The 18,204-nt window shown below is 41.8% G+C and overlaps 1 protein-coding gene across 4 annotated transcripts in view; it reads left to right on the forward strand.

Annotated features, from left to right (window-relative positions):
- DCAF1 (DDB1 and CUL4 associated factor 1) overlaps nt 1–18,204 on the forward strand; it is an 86,505-nt gene that overhangs the window by 44,335 nt on the left and 23,966 nt on the right. For all 4 annotated transcript variants that reach the window (XM_039477183.2, XM_010347090.3, XM_074403775.1 and 1 more), the window contains 8 exons: nt 1,632–1,790; nt 4,731–4,910; nt 5,787–5,996; nt 7,735–7,904; nt 13,176–13,300; nt 14,617–15,880; nt 16,824–17,022; nt 17,488–17,570. In XM_039477183.2, coding sequence (XP_039333117.1) covers nt 1,632–1,790; nt 4,731–4,910; nt 5,787–5,996; nt 7,735–7,904; nt 13,176–13,300; nt 14,617–15,880; nt 16,824–17,022; nt 17,488–17,570 — 2,390 coding nt within the window. The remainder of the gene's footprint in view (nt 1–1,631; nt 1,791–4,730; nt 4,911–5,786; nt 5,997–7,734; nt 7,905–13,175; nt 13,301–14,616; nt 15,881–16,823; nt 17,023–17,487; nt 17,571–18,204) is intronic.

Raw genomic sequence — 18,204 nt, forward strand, 5'->3', positions numbered from 1 at the left:
AACAATAGGGCAGTGATAGAAGGGATTTGAATTCTATATATGGGTTAGCCTGAGCCTGCTCGTTGAGAGAACTTCTGAAGAGGGCACATCCCTGTTTTTCCATTGACCTTGGTGAGGTTTGTGCAGATATCAAATCATGTAATTACCAATCTATGTGTTGGTACCTGGAAGACACCTTGGCATGGGAAACAGGAGGGGGAGCTCTAGTTTTCCCAAGGCCCTGCCGATGTTGCCCTAAGTTCAGAGACATCAAGCAGCCTGCTGCTTGCATTATACTCCCTGGCCTGTAACCTTGTCCACCTAGAGAGGCTAGTGGGAATTGAACAGGAAGTTAACCTTAAAAGATAAAAAACACTTTAAGCCGTCTATTTAAAATGCATGTGATTAATTCTAAAAATATGCTTGTTTCGATGATTTGCTCAAGATTGTTCTTTTGGGGATATATTGAGCAATTTAAAGGAAAGCAGATTTTGGGACTTCATTAGTTGATGAGTCAGTGAGTGAGCAAACGTTAAGACATAGAGCTGTTTATATTAAAAGGATTAAAATGGCAAGGTTTGCAAAAGTCCTTTAGGGAAGCTATTAAGTTGATATAAAAGTAATTATGGTGTTTACTGTTGCTTTCAGTGGCAAAAACTGCAGTTTCTTTTGCACCAATCTAAATATGTAATTGTAAAATGGTTGTAGGGTTACTGATTGATTGATTGACTTGCAGGGTCTGACTTTGTCACCCGGGCTGGAGTGCAGCATTGCAGTTGATTCTAGCTCACTACAGCCTTGAACTCCCTGGCTCAAGCGATCCTCTTACCACTGCCTCCATGTAGTAGGAGTGCCTCCCAATTGATTCTAGCTCACTACAGCTTTGAACTCCCTGGTTCAAGCGATCCTCTTACCAATGCCTCCCTGTGGTAACTGGGACTACAGGCACGCGCCACTGCATCTGGTTAACTTTTAAATTTTTTTGTAGAGATGGGGTTGTGCTGTGTTGCCCAGGCTGGCCCTGAACTTCTGGTTTCCAGCGGTCTTTTCACCTTGGCCTCTCAAAGTACAAGGATTACAAGCGTGAGGCACCCCACCCACCCTTACAGCAACATTTCTCACCTTTATAAAAAATAAAATCAGGCTGAGCATGGTGGCTCACGCTTGTAATCCCAGCACTTTGGGAGGCCGAGGTGGGTGGATGACCTGAGGTCAGGAGTTCGAGACCAGCCTGGCCAACATGGTAAAACTCTGTCTCTACTAAAAAATACAAAAATTAGCTGGGGGTGGTGGCAGGCACCTGTAATTCCAGCTACTCAGGAGGCTGAGGTAGGAGGATCACTTGCACCCAGGAGGCGGATGTTGCAGTGAACTGAGGTCTCCCCACTGGACTCCAGCCTAGGCAACAAGAGTGAAATTCCGTCTCAAAAAAAAAAAAAAAAAAAAAAAGAATCCATGGTGTTAAGAAGGAAAAGAGGAATGTTAAGGAATCTTAATCTTTTTGTTTGCTTTAAATAATATTGGGTTTTCTTTTTTGAGGGGTTGGTTTCCTTAGAGGACTTTTGTATTTAACAACTTAACTGAATATTAAGTCAAGGGATTTTATTAATTTTCTAGATTATTTTGTGGTGATTTTTGTTCTCATTTTTTAGCACCTAGCATCTCTCCTGCTCCATAACAAATTTGCCACAGAATTTGTGGCGCATGATGGAGTACAGAAATTACTGGAAATTCCTCGTCCTTCTATGGCTGCAACCGGTGTATCTATGTGTTTGTATTACCTATCCTACAATCAGGATGCCATGGAAAGAGTAAGTCTCATCTATACAGGTCTGTGGGGTTGGGATTAGGTTGGGGACAGCCTCTTGAAAAGATCACATTTGCAGAATGACTTTTGGATAAGAAAAAATGAATAGTTGAAGGAATACATTTTAATGAAAGAAGCAAGGAGTATAAATGTCTAGTCTTTACATTCTAAAAATATAAAATTGTTTAGAAAGGGTTCTGTTTTTTTTCTACTGGGAAAATACTGGGTGGATTGGAGTCTGGGAGCTTTATTTAGTTTTTACCATTTCTGTGGCATCAACGTTAGTGTTTAGGCACTTTTCCAATGTCTTAGTGGAGTGACATTTATGAGTTACTGTAAAAACAACAGGCTGGCTGCGGCAGCTCATGCCTGTAATCTCAGCACTTAGGGAGGCTGAGGCAGGTGGCTCACCTAAGGTCAGGAGTTCGAGACTGGCCTGGCCAACATGGTCTGTATTAAAAATATAAAAATCTACTAAAAATACAAAAATTAACTGGATGTGGTGGCGGGTGCCTGTAATCGCAGCTACTTGGGAGGCTGAGGCAGGAGAATTACTTGAATCTGGGAGGTGGAGGTTGCAGTGAGCTGAGACCGTGCCATTGAACTCCAGCCTGGGCTACAGAATGAGATTCCATCTTTAAAAAAAAAAATTCATCGTTTTTGTGCCCACAGGAGCTTAAAAAAATAAAAAACACAGCAGACCTATTCTTTTACTGATTCATTCACACACACACACATTTGTGTTGTATTGTATAGAAGGATGTCTGTGTCTGTATTTTCAGAGAAAGGGTCTTGCCCTGTTGCCCAAGCGCTCAGCCTGCCAGATAGCTAGGACTACAGGCTTGTGCCACCATGCCTGGCTAATTTTTATACCCTTTTTTTTTTTTTTTTTTGAGACAAAATCTTGCTCTGTCACCTAGGTTGGAGTGCAGTGGTGTGACCTTGGCTCACTGCAGCCTCTACCTCCCAGGTTCAAGCAATTCTCCTGCCTCAGCCTCCTGAGTAGCTGGGATTACAGGTGCCCACCACTGTGCCTGGCTAATTTTTGTATCTTTAGTAAAAACAGAGTTTCACCATGTTGGCCGCGCTGGTTTTGAACTCCTGACCTTGTGATCCACCTGCCTTGGCCTCCCAAAGTGCTGGGATTTACCGGCATGAGCCACACGCCCAGCCCTCTTTTTTTTTTTTTTTTTTTTTTTTGAGACAGGGTCTCGCTCTGTTGTCCAGGATATAGGCTGCTGTAGTGCAGTGGTATGCTTACAGCCCACTGTAGCCTTGACCTCCTGGGCTCAAGTCATCCTCCCACTTCAGTCTCCCAAGTAGCTGGGACCACAGATGTGCACCACCACACCCAGCTAATTTTTATACTTTTTATAGAGACTGGGTTTCACCATTGTTGTCCAGGCTGGTCTTGAATGCCTGGACTCAAGTACTCTTCCTGCCATGGCCTCCCAAAGTGCTGAGATATAGGCATGAGCTACCACACTCAGCTGATGCTTTTTTTATATTAATAAATAGTTTGTTACGGAGATAATAAAATGATCCCAGCTGTTCTTAGGGCTGCAGAGAGGTTTTCCATTTGGTTCTACTGTTCTTCTAGTTAAGATTCTTTAATATATAATAATTATTATTTTTTCAGACATAGTCTTGCTCTGTCTCCTAGTCTGGAGTGCAGTGGCGGAATCTGGACTTACTGCAGGCTCCACCTCCCAGGTTCAAGTGATTCGCCTACCTCAGCTTCCTGAGTAGCTGGGATTATAGGCACATTTGCCAGCACGCCCAGCTAATTTTTTTTTTTTTTTAAATAGAGACAGGGTTTTACCATGTTGGCTAGGCTGGTCCTGAACTCCTGACCTCAAGAGATCCACCCACCTCAGCCTCTCAAAGTACTCGGATTATAGGCGTGAGACACTGTGCCTGGCCTTGAGATTTTTTTAGAAGTGTAGGTGGGGTTATACATATGTATGTGGTTTTTTGTTTTTGTTTTGAGGCAGGGTCTGGCTCTGTGGCCTGTGCTGGAGTGTAGTGGGCATGATCTTGGCTCACCGCAGCCTCTACCTCCTGGGTTCAAACCGTCCTCCCAAGTAGCTGGGAAGATAGGGGCACACCACCACACCTGTTAATTTTTGCATTTTTTGTAGACAGGGTTTTGCCTTGTTGCCCAGGCTGTGGGTTGTACATTTGAAAAGTGATTGGGCCCCTGGCACCCCTTAGGAAAGCAAAGCTCTTGTTAATTCTATGCCTGGAACATTTTTCTAATATTCTGATTTTGTGTGTCTTTTCTGGTAGAGTGAAATGGGTAATTTCTTCTTGTCTATGACAGTATTCATCTATGCTTACTTATTAATAAGATAATCAGTTTTAATTTTTTTTTTTTGGTGTTTACATTGTGTAAGATAGGCAGTCTTTTGAGAGGAATAAACTAATCTGTGTGTGTACTTACAAAATTACTTAAGGGTAAGATAGAGAAAAAAATATGAAGGAAACCTAGGGATGCTTTACAGTTTTCATTTTCTGATCCACAGTAGACATCAAAGTTATGTGAGTGAATCAGAAAATGAATACTAAACTCCTAGTCTTAGGATCAGAAATCTCAGCCGCTTTTATTACGTTGGAGAAGTTTCTTATCTCGTCCTCTTCTTTTAAATGGGAATCCTAATACCTATATTAACAGAGCCCTTGTGAGCATTAAATGATGTAAATATTTGATGGCACTCACTAAGTATAGGTTGTGTTTACATATTTATCTAAATTTAGGTCGTTTTCAGGTTTGGAATGGATTGTGTTCTAAAATTGCTACTGTATTACAATTTAAACTTTGTACTAAGAATGACTTGATTGGGAATGGTCATTGTATTCTGCAGATACCTATACTGGTGAATTTTCCATTCTGTTCAGGTCTCCTTCGCCCACAGATTTAAAAGCATTATTTTATTTTTGGCAGGTTTGCGTGCATCCCCACAATGTTCTGTCCGACGTGGTGAAGTATACCCTGTGGTTAATGGAGTGTTCTCATGCTTCGGGATGCTGCCATGCTACCATGTTTTTTTCAATTTGCTTCTCATTCCGGGCCGTGTTGGAGCTCTTTGACCGCTATGATGGTCTTCGTCGTCTGGTGAACTTGGTGAGGTTCTTTCAGTGTTTTTCTCACTAGGATTAAAGGTCCTGCTTTTCTTGGCTGCCTTTTAACAGCACACCTTTGAAGAAAGGAATCTTCTGATTAGAGGAGTTTTGCTGCTTTTCTTTTTGTGAAGTCTCTTTTTCCCCTTCATTCATAAATTTCTTTTTTTCTTTAGTAGTTAGAGGACACTGTGCCATTGTAGACTTGCCTTGGATATAGTAATCTTATAAGGGGAGTTGGTGGTTGATGATCTTGATCTTCCTAAAAGCAATAGTTTTATGCCTGTATATTTTTCTTTTCTTTTCTTTTTTTTTTTTGGGACGGAGTTTCGCTCTTGTTACCCAGGCTGGAGTGCAATGGCGTGATCTTGGCTCACTGCAACCTCCGCCTCCTGGATTCAGGCAATTCTCCTGCCTCAGCCTTCCAAGAAGCTGGGATTACAGGCACGCACCACCATGCCCAGCTAATTTTTTGTATTTTTAGTAGAGATGGGGTTTCACCGTGTTGACCAGGATGGTTTTGATCTCTTGACATTGTGATCCGCCCACCTTGGCCTCCCAAAGTGCTGGGATTACAGGCGTGAGCCACTGCGCCCAGCACCTGTATATTTTTCAATATGATTAAAAGCTTGTTCATTTTTTGGTATGGGTTTAATGTTTTGCTTTCATATAGCTACTGTTAGCATGTTATATACATAGATAAATGTAAATATGCTTTGATATTTGTCAGTCTTGTTAAGCATAAAAGTTTATTGATACGTAAGCAGAATATGTATGGAAAGGAAAAAAAGTTTACTAAAATATTTTCTTATTTTAAAAATCTTTTTATTTAACTCTTACTGCCTTACCTCTTTTGCCCCAATATTTTGCATCTTAATAGATCAGTACTTTGGAGATTCTAAATTTGGAAGATCAGGGTGCACTTCTGAGTGATGATGAAATATTTGCTAGCCGCCAAACTGGGAAACATACCTGCATGGCCTTGCGCAAATACTTTGAGGCTCACCTGGCCATTAAATTGGAGGAAGTTAAGCAGTCACTTCAGAGGACTGAGGGTGGCATTCTTGTCCACCCGCAACCCCCATACAAGGTGAGAGGACCTTGCCTTGAAAGGGAAAATTCTGTTAGCTCTCTCTGTAACATCTCAGTCCAAACTCATATTCAGATCAGTGGAATCTCTGTGCTATGTTCATTGTTGGAAAATACTTCCCTGTATGAATGCAGAACAATTGAAAAATGGTTATAATAGATGAATTTCAGGGAATTATTTTGCTTTCAGTTGTAAGTTGCTGGGATACTAAAACTAAAAGATTAACTGAAGTGTGTATAAAAAAATCCTTCTGTTTTTCTTACTGAAATAGTCTCCCTCTGTCACCCAGGCTGGAGTGCAGTGATGTGACCATAGCTCACTGTAACATTAACCTCCCAGGCTCAAGTGATCCTCCCACCTCAGCCTCCTTAGTAGCTAGGGGACTGTAGGCATACACCACCACACCCAGCTAACTTTTAATTTTTTTGTGGAGACTCCTGGGCTCAAGCAGTCCTCCCACCTCGACTTCTGAAAGTGCTAGGATTATATGTGTGAGCCACTGCACCTGGCCTAAGAGTTTTTTGTTTTTGTTTGTTTGTTTGTTTTTTAAATGAAAAGTACTAGATGATTTGCCTTCTGTGCAGAATTTCTTGTCTGAAAATGTGTGTTTATAAATCCACTTCTCTGTCATTTTGGAATTTGATGTTTTGGGATAAAGATGAGTAGCTGCATGTTTTTTTTAAAAATCACAAACTGATCTCTTGAGGCCAGTAGTCTGAGACCAGCCTGGGCAACATAGTGAGACACTGTCTTTACAAAAGTTTAAAAAATTGGCTGGGCCCTGGGGTGTGCATCTGTAGTTCTAGCTACTTGGAAGGCAGAAGTGGGAGGATCATTTCAACCCAGGAGTTCAAGGCTGCAGTGAGCTATGGTGATACCACTGCACTCCAGTCTGGGTGACAGAGCAGAGACTGTCTCAGTTAAGAAAAAGGGCATAGCAGTGGGCCTGTGGCAGCTACTTGGGAGGCTGAGGTGGGAGAAGCATTTTAGTCCAGGAGTTTGAGGCTACATGTGATCGTGCTATGGCACTCCAGTCTGGACAGCAGAGTGAGACCCTGTCTCAAGGGGAAAGAAGAAAAAAATAAAAAAGGGTCACAAAGTGAAAAGAAATCAGTCAAATGATGGTTCTTTCTCTTGAACTGTAACTTATATGCACAAAGGAAACTTCTTTTATATTTTTGGGCAAATTGTATTGTGAGTTTAGTTATAAATAAGATAAAAGATTAAGCAATTTATGGTCATTATTTCACATATGGGCTTTTGACTCAAGAATTGTGGAATCTGAAAGGTATTATTACTTTATTATTTAAACCTCAGTCAAGCATGGTGGCTCATACCTGTAATTGTAGCACTTTGGGAGGCTGAGGTGGGAGGATCTCTTGAGTCTAGGAGTTCAGGGCTACAGTAAGCTATAATCATGCCACCACATTCCAACTTGGGCAACAAAGTGAGATGCTGTCTCTACTAAAAATAAAATAATTTGCTGGGCATGGTGGCACACACCTGTGGTTCTAGCTACGTGGGAGGCTGAGACAGGAGGATAGCTTGAGCTTGCAAGATTGAGGCTGCAGTGAGCTGTGATCAAGCCACTACTCTCCGGCCTGGGCAACAAAGTGAGACACTGTCTCTAAATAAATAAGTAAATAAAATAAAATCTCTTGGCCAGTGAGCTGTGCTTAAGAAGGTAGTAGGTAGATGTAGAGTTATATATAATAATAATATATATCTCTCCTTATAGGCGTGTTCATATACTCATGAACAGATTGTGGAAATGATGGAATTTTTGATAGAATATGGCCCAGCGCAACTATATTGGGAACCAGCTGAAGTCTTCCTCAAACTTTCTTGTGTGCAACTCTTGTTGCAGCTTATTTCTATTGCCTGCAATTGGAAGACCTATTATGCAAGGTGGGACCAGAGAGAGATTTCAAATGAAGTTTGATGCATCTTTTTACTAAAGTTGATGGTGATTTGCACATGCATATGCTTAGCAAACATTTGTTGAATTGAATTAAAATTTTGAACTTGAATCTGAGAAATAAGCATGAAAATATGATTTTAATTTATAGTATGCTTATTTATGTATACAATCTTGGTGATTGTAAATATTGAATAATAGGCAAGGATCAGCATCTGTACTGTCAGAGAAGATACATGATTTACATAGCCACAGTTTCAGAGCTGGAGTTAAAGTCTTGTCTTGAGGCTGGAATCCAGGATTCTTCAGTACTTAGACTTAAATGCCTTGCCACTATTTGGCAGTCATATATAATGTTTATATTATGTTCATATAAAATTGTCCTTTTAGGCAGGATGTGGTGGCTCATGCCCGTAATCCCAGAACTTTGGGAGGCCAAGGCAGGCAGATCATGAGGTCAGGAGATCGAGACCATCCTGGCTAACACAGTGAAACCCTATCTCTACTAAACACACACACACACACACAGACGCGCGCACACACACACACACACACACACACACACACACACACACACACACTTAGCCGAGTGTGGTGGCACACGCCTGTAGTCCCACAGTGAAACCCTATCTCTACTAAACACACACACACACACACACACACACACTCTTAGCGGAGTGTGGTGGCACGTGCCTGTAGTCCCAGAGTGAAACCCTATCTCTACTAAAAACACACACATACAAACACACTCTCTCTCTCTCTCTCTCTCTCTCTCTCTCTCTCTCGCTTTTGGAATTCAGCACACTGTTAGGATTTTCACAAATTAGTTGAAGGCAGAGCAGGACAAGGCCCAGAAAAGGGTGGCTGATATAATTAGGAAACTGGGTGGGTTTTATTTGAAGAAAATGTAAAAAATAAAACGTCGTTTTGAAAAATATGGGGTCTTAAGAGAAGATAGTAACAAAGTTTATAAACAGAGTGCTTGACCTTCTTTTCCTGTTCACTCACTGCCATAAAAATAAGAGAGGGGCTTATTTATTTAGGGAGAATATAGCTTGTTTGTTAAATCCCAGGATTTAAATATAGTGAGGTACTCTTGGAACAGATGTTACGAAACTTTTTAGTTTCAGGATACCTTTACCATATTAATAATTACTGAGAACGCTAAAGGACTTTTGTTTTTGTGTTGTATCTATTGATGCTTACCGTATTAGAAATTAAAAATGTAGGCCGGGCACGGTGGCTCAAGCCTGTAATCCCAGCACTTTGGGAGGCCGAGGCGGGTGGATCACGAGGTCAAGAGATCGAGACCATCCTGGTCAACATGGTGAAACCCCGTCTCTACTAAAAATTAGCTGGGCATGGTGGCATGTGCCTGTAATCCCAGCTACTCAGGAGGCTAGGTAGGAGAATTGCCTGAACCCAGGAGGCGGAGGTTGCGGTGAGCCAAGATCGCGCGATTGCCCTCCAGCCTGGGTAACGAGCGAAACTCCGTCTCAAAAAAAAAAATAGAAATTAAAATGTAAAAACATTTATGTGTTAAAAAAAGTGTGGGCCATGTGTGATGGTAGCTCTGCCTGTAATCTCAGCACTTTGGAAGGACGAGGTGGGCTGATCACTTGAGGTTTGGAGTTTGACACCAGCCTGGGCAATATGGTGAAACCCTGTCTCTACTGAAAATACAAAAAATTGGCCGGGCCTGGTGGCTCATGCCTGCAATCTCAGCACTTTGGGAGGCCGAGGTGGGTGGATCACAAGGTCAGGAGTTCAAGACCAGCCTGGCCAATATGGTGAAAACCTGTCTCTACTAAAAATACAAAGAAAGTAGCTGGATGTGGTGGCGCATGCCTATAATCCCAGCTACTCACATCCAGCTACTCAGGAGGCTGAGGTAGGAGAACCACTTGAACCCAAGAGGCAGAGGTTGCAGTGAGCTGAGATCGTGCCACTGCATTCCAGCCTGGGCAACAAAGAGGACGTTGTCTCAAAAAAAAAAAAAAAAAAAAAAAAATTAACTGGGTGTGTTGGCATCTGCCTGTAGTCTCAGCTACTAGGGAGCTGAGTTGGAGGATTGCTTGAGCCCTGGAGGTGGAGGATGCAGTGAGTTAAGATTGTGCCACTGCACTCCAGCCTTGGCGACAGAGGGAGACTCTGTCTCCAAAAAAAAAAAAAGATGATGACAGCTCACAAGATAACCAGGAAGGGTATAAATACGTTTTTTAACTGGTACATCTGTTTTATTTTTTGTCGGCTTTGGAGACAGAGTCCCAGCTGGAATGCAATGTCACGATTGTGGCTTACCACAGCCTCCACCTCCCAGGTTCAAGTGATTTCTCATAGCTTAGCCTCTGAAGTACCAGGGATTACAGGCATGCACCACCAAGCCCAGCTAATTTTTGTATTTTTAGTAGAGACACGGGGTTTTGCCGTGTTGGCCAGGCTAGTCTTGAGCTCCTGGCCTTGAGTGATCTGCCCACCTCAGCCTCTCAAACTGCTGGAATTATAGGTGTGAAACACTGTCTGGCCTGTATTTGGATTATTAAAAAAAAAAAAAATCCTTGATTTTAAAAGTTTATTTTTATAAAAGTCAACAAATGATTCTGCTTTACAATATGCAGAATCTTTTAAAGAGAAAAGAAAATTACTATTAGCCACTGTTAAATTCCTTCCAGTCTTTTTTATATAATATTTGTAAATGCACATAATTGATATTAAACTTTTTAATCAAATTCATCTTTTTAATGACTGTTCTCAATATATAGAAAGGTACGGAGAATAGCATAACAACTGCTCCAGCATTAACCAGGATTGGCATGTTGTATTTGCTTTCCCTCAATACTTTTTCTGCCTCCCTATAGTGACCCGTCTTCTGAATTTGAACCACATTCTCCCCACTCATGTTTTTATACTATATGTATCTGTGTTCATAAACAATAACATAGTACTGCTTGCATGTTTTAAAATTATATATTTTCATAAATTCATCTTTTGCAGCTTTTTTTACTCTTATGTTCTTGAGATTTTTATATGTTGATACTTATTTAAAATGCTGTTATTTCTATACTGCACTTTATTCTGCCATTGATGGCTGGCTAATTTAGTGTTTTTGTTTGATAGTTTATTGCTATTAAATGGTATCATGAACCTCCTTTTGGAGGCTCTCTTGAGGATATAATGTCTAGCATCTGGTTTGTCAGGTGTCTGTGTTTTTACCTTTATTGGATATTGCCAAATTGCTTCTAAAAATGTTCATACCATCCCCCAGCAACATACAGGATTTTTCATTTCTCTACTTTTTTTTTTTTTTTTTTTTTTTATGAGATGGAGTCTTGCTCTGACACCCAAGCTGGAGTGCAGTGGCGCAGTCTCAGCTTACTGCAACCTCCACCTCCTGGCTTCAAGTGATTCTCCTGCCTCAGCCTTCTGAGTAACTTGGACTACAGACGTGTGCCACCATGTCTGGCTAATTTTTATGCTTTTTTATTTTTTTTGTATTTTTTGTTCTTGTATTTTTTATTTTTGTAGAGACAGGGTTTTACCGTATCGGCCAGGCTGGTCTTGAACTCCTAACCTCGTGATCTGCCCACCTTGGCATCCCAAAGTGTGGGGATTACAGGTGTGAGCCACCACACCCAGCCTTTTTTTTCTTCTTAATTACGAAAGACATCCAGTATTTCTCTAATTTCTTGCCAGTACTTGGTATTTTCAGGTTTTTAATTTTATATCTTTCATTTTTAATATAATTAATGTTGTATTTTGAACCCTTTCCTTCATTCTTTAGGGTTCTTTGAAAATGGTTGTCGGCCAGGCGTGGTGGCTCACGCTTGTAATCCCAGCACTTTGGGAGGCCGAGGCGGGCGGATCACCTGAGGTCAGGAGTTCGAGACCAGCCTGACCAACATGGAGAAACCCCGTCTCTACTAAAAATACAAAAAATTAGCCAGGTGTGGTGGCGCATGCCTGTAATCCCAGCTACACAGGAGGCCGAGGCAGCAGAATCGCTCAAACCTGGGAGGTGGAGATTACAGTGAGCTGAAATTGCGCCATTACACTAAAAAGAAAATGATTGTTAATGGCTGTAGTTTATGAGTGTACTATACTGTACCACATGTGTTGCTCTTGTCTATGGGTTTTCTCATTCTTTTGCTACTTTAATAATGTGGCTAATGGACATCTTAATACATGAATGCTTCTGATTATTATTATTATTATTATTTTTGAGACACAGTCTCCTGTGTTGCCCAGGCTGGAGTGCAGTGGTGCAATCTTGGCTCACTGCAACCTCTGCCTCCCAGGTTCAAGCAGTTTTCTGTGCCTCAGCCTCCCAAGTAGTTGGGATTACAGGTGCCCACCACCACGCCTGGCTGTTTTTTGCCTTTTTTAGTAGGTATGAAGTTTTGCCGTGTTGGCCAGGCTGGTCTTGAACTTCTGACCTCAGCTGATCCCCCTGCCTTGGCCTCTGAAAGTGTTGGGATTACAGGTGTGAGCCACTGCACCTGGCCTAATTATTTCTTTAGGACAGATTGTTAGAGGTGAAATTTCTACCTAGGACAAGGTTTATGAACATTTTGAGAATCTTGTTTCATATTTCTAGATTACGTTCTTTTTTTCCTTTTTTTGTTTTTCGAGACAGGCTTGTACTCTGTTACCCAGGCTGGAATGCAGTGGTATAATCATGGCTCACTGCAGCTTCAACTTCCTGGGCACATTTTATCCTCCAACCTCAGCCTCCTGAGAAGCTGGGATTACAGGCACATGCCACCACACCTGGCTGATTTAAATTTTTTTTTTTTTTTTTTTTGTAGAGACAGGGCTTTGCCATGTTGCCCAGCCTGGTCTCAAACTCCTGGGCTCAAGTGATCCTCCCACCTTGGCTTCCTAAAGTGTTGGGATTATAGGCATGAGCCACTGTGTCTGACCTCCAGACTACTTTCCAGAAAGAATGTGGTAATTTCTACTCTCACCAAAACTTTGAGAGCATGTGTCTCTATATATTTTCACTAGGATGAAAGGATTATTATTCTGTGTTTTTTTATCTTAGAAATTTGATAGGTAAAAATTCCGTTGCTTATTTTTTGGAAGTAATGTCATGGTGACTATAAAATCCTCTCTTGATGCCACAACTTTAGAGATAGCCACACTGGTAGTGGTTTTGATCTTTGTGTGTGTGTGTCTGTGTGTCTGTTTCTCTCTCTCTGTTTCTCTTGTTTTTTTGTGGCTTTATTCTAGTTTCCCTTTGACTAATTATTCTTCCTGTCCAGGAATGATACTGTGCGCTTTGCTTTGGATGTTCTGGCTATTCTTACTGTGGTGCCAAAAATCCAGCTCCAGTTAGCAGAGTCAGTGGACGTGTTGGATGAGGCTGGATCTACAGTCTCTACTGTAGGTAGGTTGTACTTTGCCATTTTTGTTGTTTCTTGGTCTGGATTTTTTTTTTTTTTGCTACTCTGGTCATGGTTACCTGCCTGACCTAATTTTGGGATTTTAGAACAAAAAGTAGTAGAGGGGGGCTGATTGTCTGTCCTTTGTAAGGAGTACCATTCAGCAGAATATGAACTAATTTAAAAAAAAGTACAAATGTAGTACCACATAGATTCGTGTAAGAGAGTCATGCTGATAAACAGGTTTTCTGAGTAGTATACTGGCATTTCTGCTATACTGGTACATTATAGCTTTCCTGAAAGCTCACACTCTGAACAGTTTTGCACTAAAAATATGTGGGAAAAAGGAGTTGAGGCAGATAGTAAAAAACTTACAGCTTTTCAGGAATAAAAGGGCGAAAATAACAAAGTAAGCAATTTTGTAACCTGAATCAGTAATTGGCAAGTAGCTCAAAATGGGTAGAAACCATCATACATTTAAAAAAAAAAAAAAAAAAAGGAAAGTATACTTTGATAATATGCTTTATTCAGAGCAGGGCTGATCAGGGCACTACTGGGGTGAGCATGGGAAGTCATGTGACTGGAGACAAGATGCCGAATAGAACTAAGATGCAGGCATTTGTTTTTAATTGTATTAAAATATAGTGGAAAGGGTTCTGCTTCCACAGTAGCAGCCCAACTGAGGGCTTTCTCCTTTCCTAAGGTTTTAGTTTATTAAAATTAATCAACCAGAAAGGCCAGGTGCAGCGGCTCTCACCTATAATCCCAGTACTTTGTGAGACCAAGGCGGACCGATCACCTGAGATCAGGAGTTTGAGACCAGCCTGGCCAACATGGCAAAACCTTGTCTCTACTAAAAATACAAAAATTAGCCAGGTATGGTGGCGGTTGCCTGTAATCCCAGCTACTCAGGAGGCTGAGGCAAAAGACTCACTGGAACCTGGGAGGCGGAGGTTGTAGTGAGCCAAGATCACTCCACTGCACTCCAGCCTGGGTGACAGAGTGAGACTCTGCCTCAAAATAAATAAATAAATAAATAAAAAATAAACCAGAAAAAATTGCACATGAAACTTGATGACTTTTCCATAATTATGACATCATTTTCCTATTTAATAACTGCATGTGAGATATTATATCCTAAAAATACATTGTAGTAGAACTAATTGTACTTTAAACAATTCCTTGCAGTTTTTACAAAAGTAATTTTTTTTTTTTTTATGTAGAACAAAGTGAGTGGAACATCAAATTTTGACTCTGGAACAACTATTGAAGTTGGCCATTAGTTTTATGATGAGTGATATATAATTTTTTCCCCCATTAGGTATCAGCATTATTTTGGGAGTGGCTGAGGGTGAGTTTTTCATCCATGATGCTGAAATTCAGAAGTCAGCACTTCAGATTATCATCAATTGTGTGTGTGGCCCGGATAACCGAATATCCAGTATTGGCAAATTTATCTCTGGTACTCCTCGGAGAAAGCTGCCTCAGAACCCCAAAAACAGTGAGCACACCCTGGCCAAGATGTGGAATGTGGTTCAGTCCAACAACGGCATCAAGGTGCTTCTGTCCTTACTGTCCATTAAGATGCCCATCACAGATGCAGACCAGATCCGGGCCCTGGCCTGCAAGGCCCTGGTGGGCCTGTCTCGCAGTAGCACTGTCCGGCAGATCATCAGTAAACTGCCCCTTTTCAGCAGCTGCCAGATCCAGCAGCTGATGAAGGAGCCTGTGCTGCAGGACAAGCGTAGTGACCATGTCAAGTTCTGCAAGTATGCTGCTGAACTCATTGAACGGGTGTCAGGAAAACCACTGCTGATTGGCACTGATGTTTCTCTAGCACGACTGCAGAAAGCAGATGTTGTTGCCCAGTCAAGGATCTCCTTCCCTGAGAAAGAACTGCTTTTGTTGATACGAAACCATCTTATTTCTAAAGGGCTTGGAGAAACAGCAACTGTGCTAACGAAAGAGGCTGACCTGCCCATGACTGCTGCCTCCCATTCTTCTGCCTTTACCCCAGTCACTGCTGCTGCTTCTCCTGTCTCTCTTCCCCGAACCCCTCGTATCGCTAATGGCATTGCAACTCGGCTAGGCACCCATGCTGCTGTGGGTCCCTCTGCCCCTTCTGCCCCCACTGCCCATCCTCAGTCACGGCCCCCCCAGGGTCCGCTAGCTCTGCCTGGCCCATCTTATGCAGGCAACTCCCCTTTGATTGGTAGGATTAGTTTTATCAGAGAGAGGCCATCACCCTGCAATGGCAGGAAAATCAGAGTGTTGCGGCAGAAGTCGGACCATGGTGCCTACGGCCAAAGCCCAGCCATAAAAAAGCAGCTGGACAGACATCTTCCTTCCCCACCTAAGCTGGACAGTATAATCACAGAATATCTTAGAGAACAACATGCTCGCTGCAAGAATCCCGTTGCTACCTGCCCACCTTTCTCTCTCTTTACTCCTCACCAATGTCCTGAGCCAAAACAGAGGCGGCAAGCGCCAATAAACTTTACCTCGAGGCTAAACCGCAGGGCATCGTTTCCAAAGTATGGAGGGGTGGATGGTGGATGCTTTGATAGGCACCTTATCTTTAGCAGGTAAGAAGAGGCCCCTTCTTACTCCCTGGGAATTGGAATGATTCTTTTACGTAAATCAAACTGTTTGGGCCCTATCAACATAGTTGGCCTGAAATACCACTGATTGTCACTTTGTATATAATACAGGAACAATGTAGTTGTATCACCCTTTATCAACCATGGGTTCCTTGTGTGCTTGTTGGCAGTATATTGATACAATCCTGTGTATCAATATACTTTCTCATCTCAACTAGTATATTTTCTAGAATCTAGAAATTACTGTATATAAGGAGGCTTCCAAACTTGTGCTGATGCAGATTGCTTCCTGTTCTGATTCTTGACAAATCTTAAATAAAGGTTATGGGATCTCAGGTTTTAAACATGGGAATTTTTTTCTTATTTTCAAGACGGAGTCTCTCTCTGTTGCCTAGGCTGGAGTAAAGGTTATGGGATCTCAGGTTTTAAACATGGGAATTTTTTCTTATTTTTGAGACGGAGTCTCTCTGTTGCCTAGGCTGGAGTATAGTGGTGCAGTCTTGGCTCACTTCAACCTTTGCCTCCCAGGTTCAAGCGATTCTCCTGCCTCAGCCTCCTGAGTAGCTGGGATTATAGGCGGGCACCACCACATCTAGCTAATTTTTGCATTTTTAGTAGAGACGGAGTTTTACCATGTTGGCCAGGCTGGTCTGGAATTCCTGACTACCGCTCACCTCAGCCTCCTAAAGTGCTGGGATAACAGGCGTGAGCCACTGCATCTGGCCTAAACATGGGAATTTTTGTTATTTAAATTTGTAAGTGGAAATCTTTTTCTTATTTCAAATAAAAAGCAGTGAAGGTCACTGTGATTTTGGAAGAACCCATTTGAAATACTACTGCTCTGTGCTTTTTCTTCCATCCCAGCAGTTTGCTTTTTCTGAGTCCCTGTATATTCTTTGCCTCTGATTCTGGTCTTTTTTTTGCTTAGATTCCGTCCTATTTCAGTGTTCCGGGAAGCCAATGAAGATGAGAGTGGCTTCACCTGCTGTGCATTCTCAGCACGGGAGCGGTTCCTGATGCTTGGCACCTGCACAGGGCAGCTGAAGCTCTATAACGTGTTTAGTGGACAGGAGGAGGCCAGCTATAACTGTCACAACTCAGCCATTACACATCTTGAACCTTCCAGGGTAAGGGTTCCTTCCTAGGATGCTCTCAGTCATTCTTCTAAGATGAATTGATGAACTAGAGTAAAGGAGGCTTACCCTTTATTGAGCTTTCCGTTTTAAATGAGTCCTCAACTAGAAAGTCTAGTTGAGATTGGCTCATATTTCAGATGAAGACTGAGGAATATGGCAGAGTTATTAGGAAGAAAGGAACCATCTTTGGCATCTTCTCATTTTTCCCCCCTCCTTTTTAACTATTCTATTTTTGTGGTTAGTTCAGTAGAATTTAACGTTCTCTGTAGTTATTTTCTAGGACACTATAGTTATATACATTCAAATCCTAGTGGCTTCTGACCATTTTTTGGTTTCTGGGGGTTTTAAAATTTTCTCGTTAATTCAACATTTTTATGCATATATTTAAAAATGCTAATGATAGTGATATCTACATGTATGTACATGCATGGTTACTCACTTTGGACTTTCTTTTAGGATGGGTCCCTGCTGCTGACGTCTGCTACTTGGAGCCAGCCTTTGTCTGCACTTTGGGGAATGAAATCAGTATTTGATATGAAGTATGTATCTGCTTTTGGATCCTGATCTGTGCTTTATTCCTAGTTTATATCCCTTCATTTGGTTCTTAGACTGGAAGCCTTTTGAGGAAAGAGGAATGCTGTCAGTTATTATTAACTTCTCTCTTCCTCATCTGAGACTCATGTTTAATAATAAGATGTGGGCCGGGTGCGGTGGCTCACGCCTGTAATCCCAGCACTTTGGGAGGCCGAGGCGGGTGGATCACGAGGTCAAGAGATCGAGACCATCCTGGTCAACGTGGTGAAACCCCGTCTCTACTAAAAATACAAAAAATTAGCTGGGCGTGGTGGCGCGTGCCTGTAATCCCAGCTACTCGGGAGGCTGAGGCAGGAGAATTGCCTGAACCCAGGAGGCGGAGGTTGCGGTGAGCCGAGATCGCGCCATTGCACTCCAGCCTGGGTAACAAGAGTGAAACACTGTCTAAAAAAAAAAAAAAAAAAAAAAAAAAAAAAAAAAAAAAATAATAATATTAATAATAAGATGTTATCTTTCTTAATTCCTAGGTATTTTTATGAGGTATATACATTATTATGCAGAAGACCCTGACCCAGAATTTATGTATTTTCCCATGTTCACATAGGACATTGCACTCTTCTTTTTTTCTTTCTCTTTTTG

This window comes from Saimiri boliviensis, chromosome 8 (assembly GCF_048565385.1).
Source record: "Saimiri boliviensis isolate mSaiBol1 chromosome 8, mSaiBol1.pri, whole genome shotgun sequence".
Classification (NCBI taxonomy): Eukaryota; Metazoa; Chordata; class Mammalia; order Primates; family Cebidae; genus Saimiri; species Saimiri boliviensis.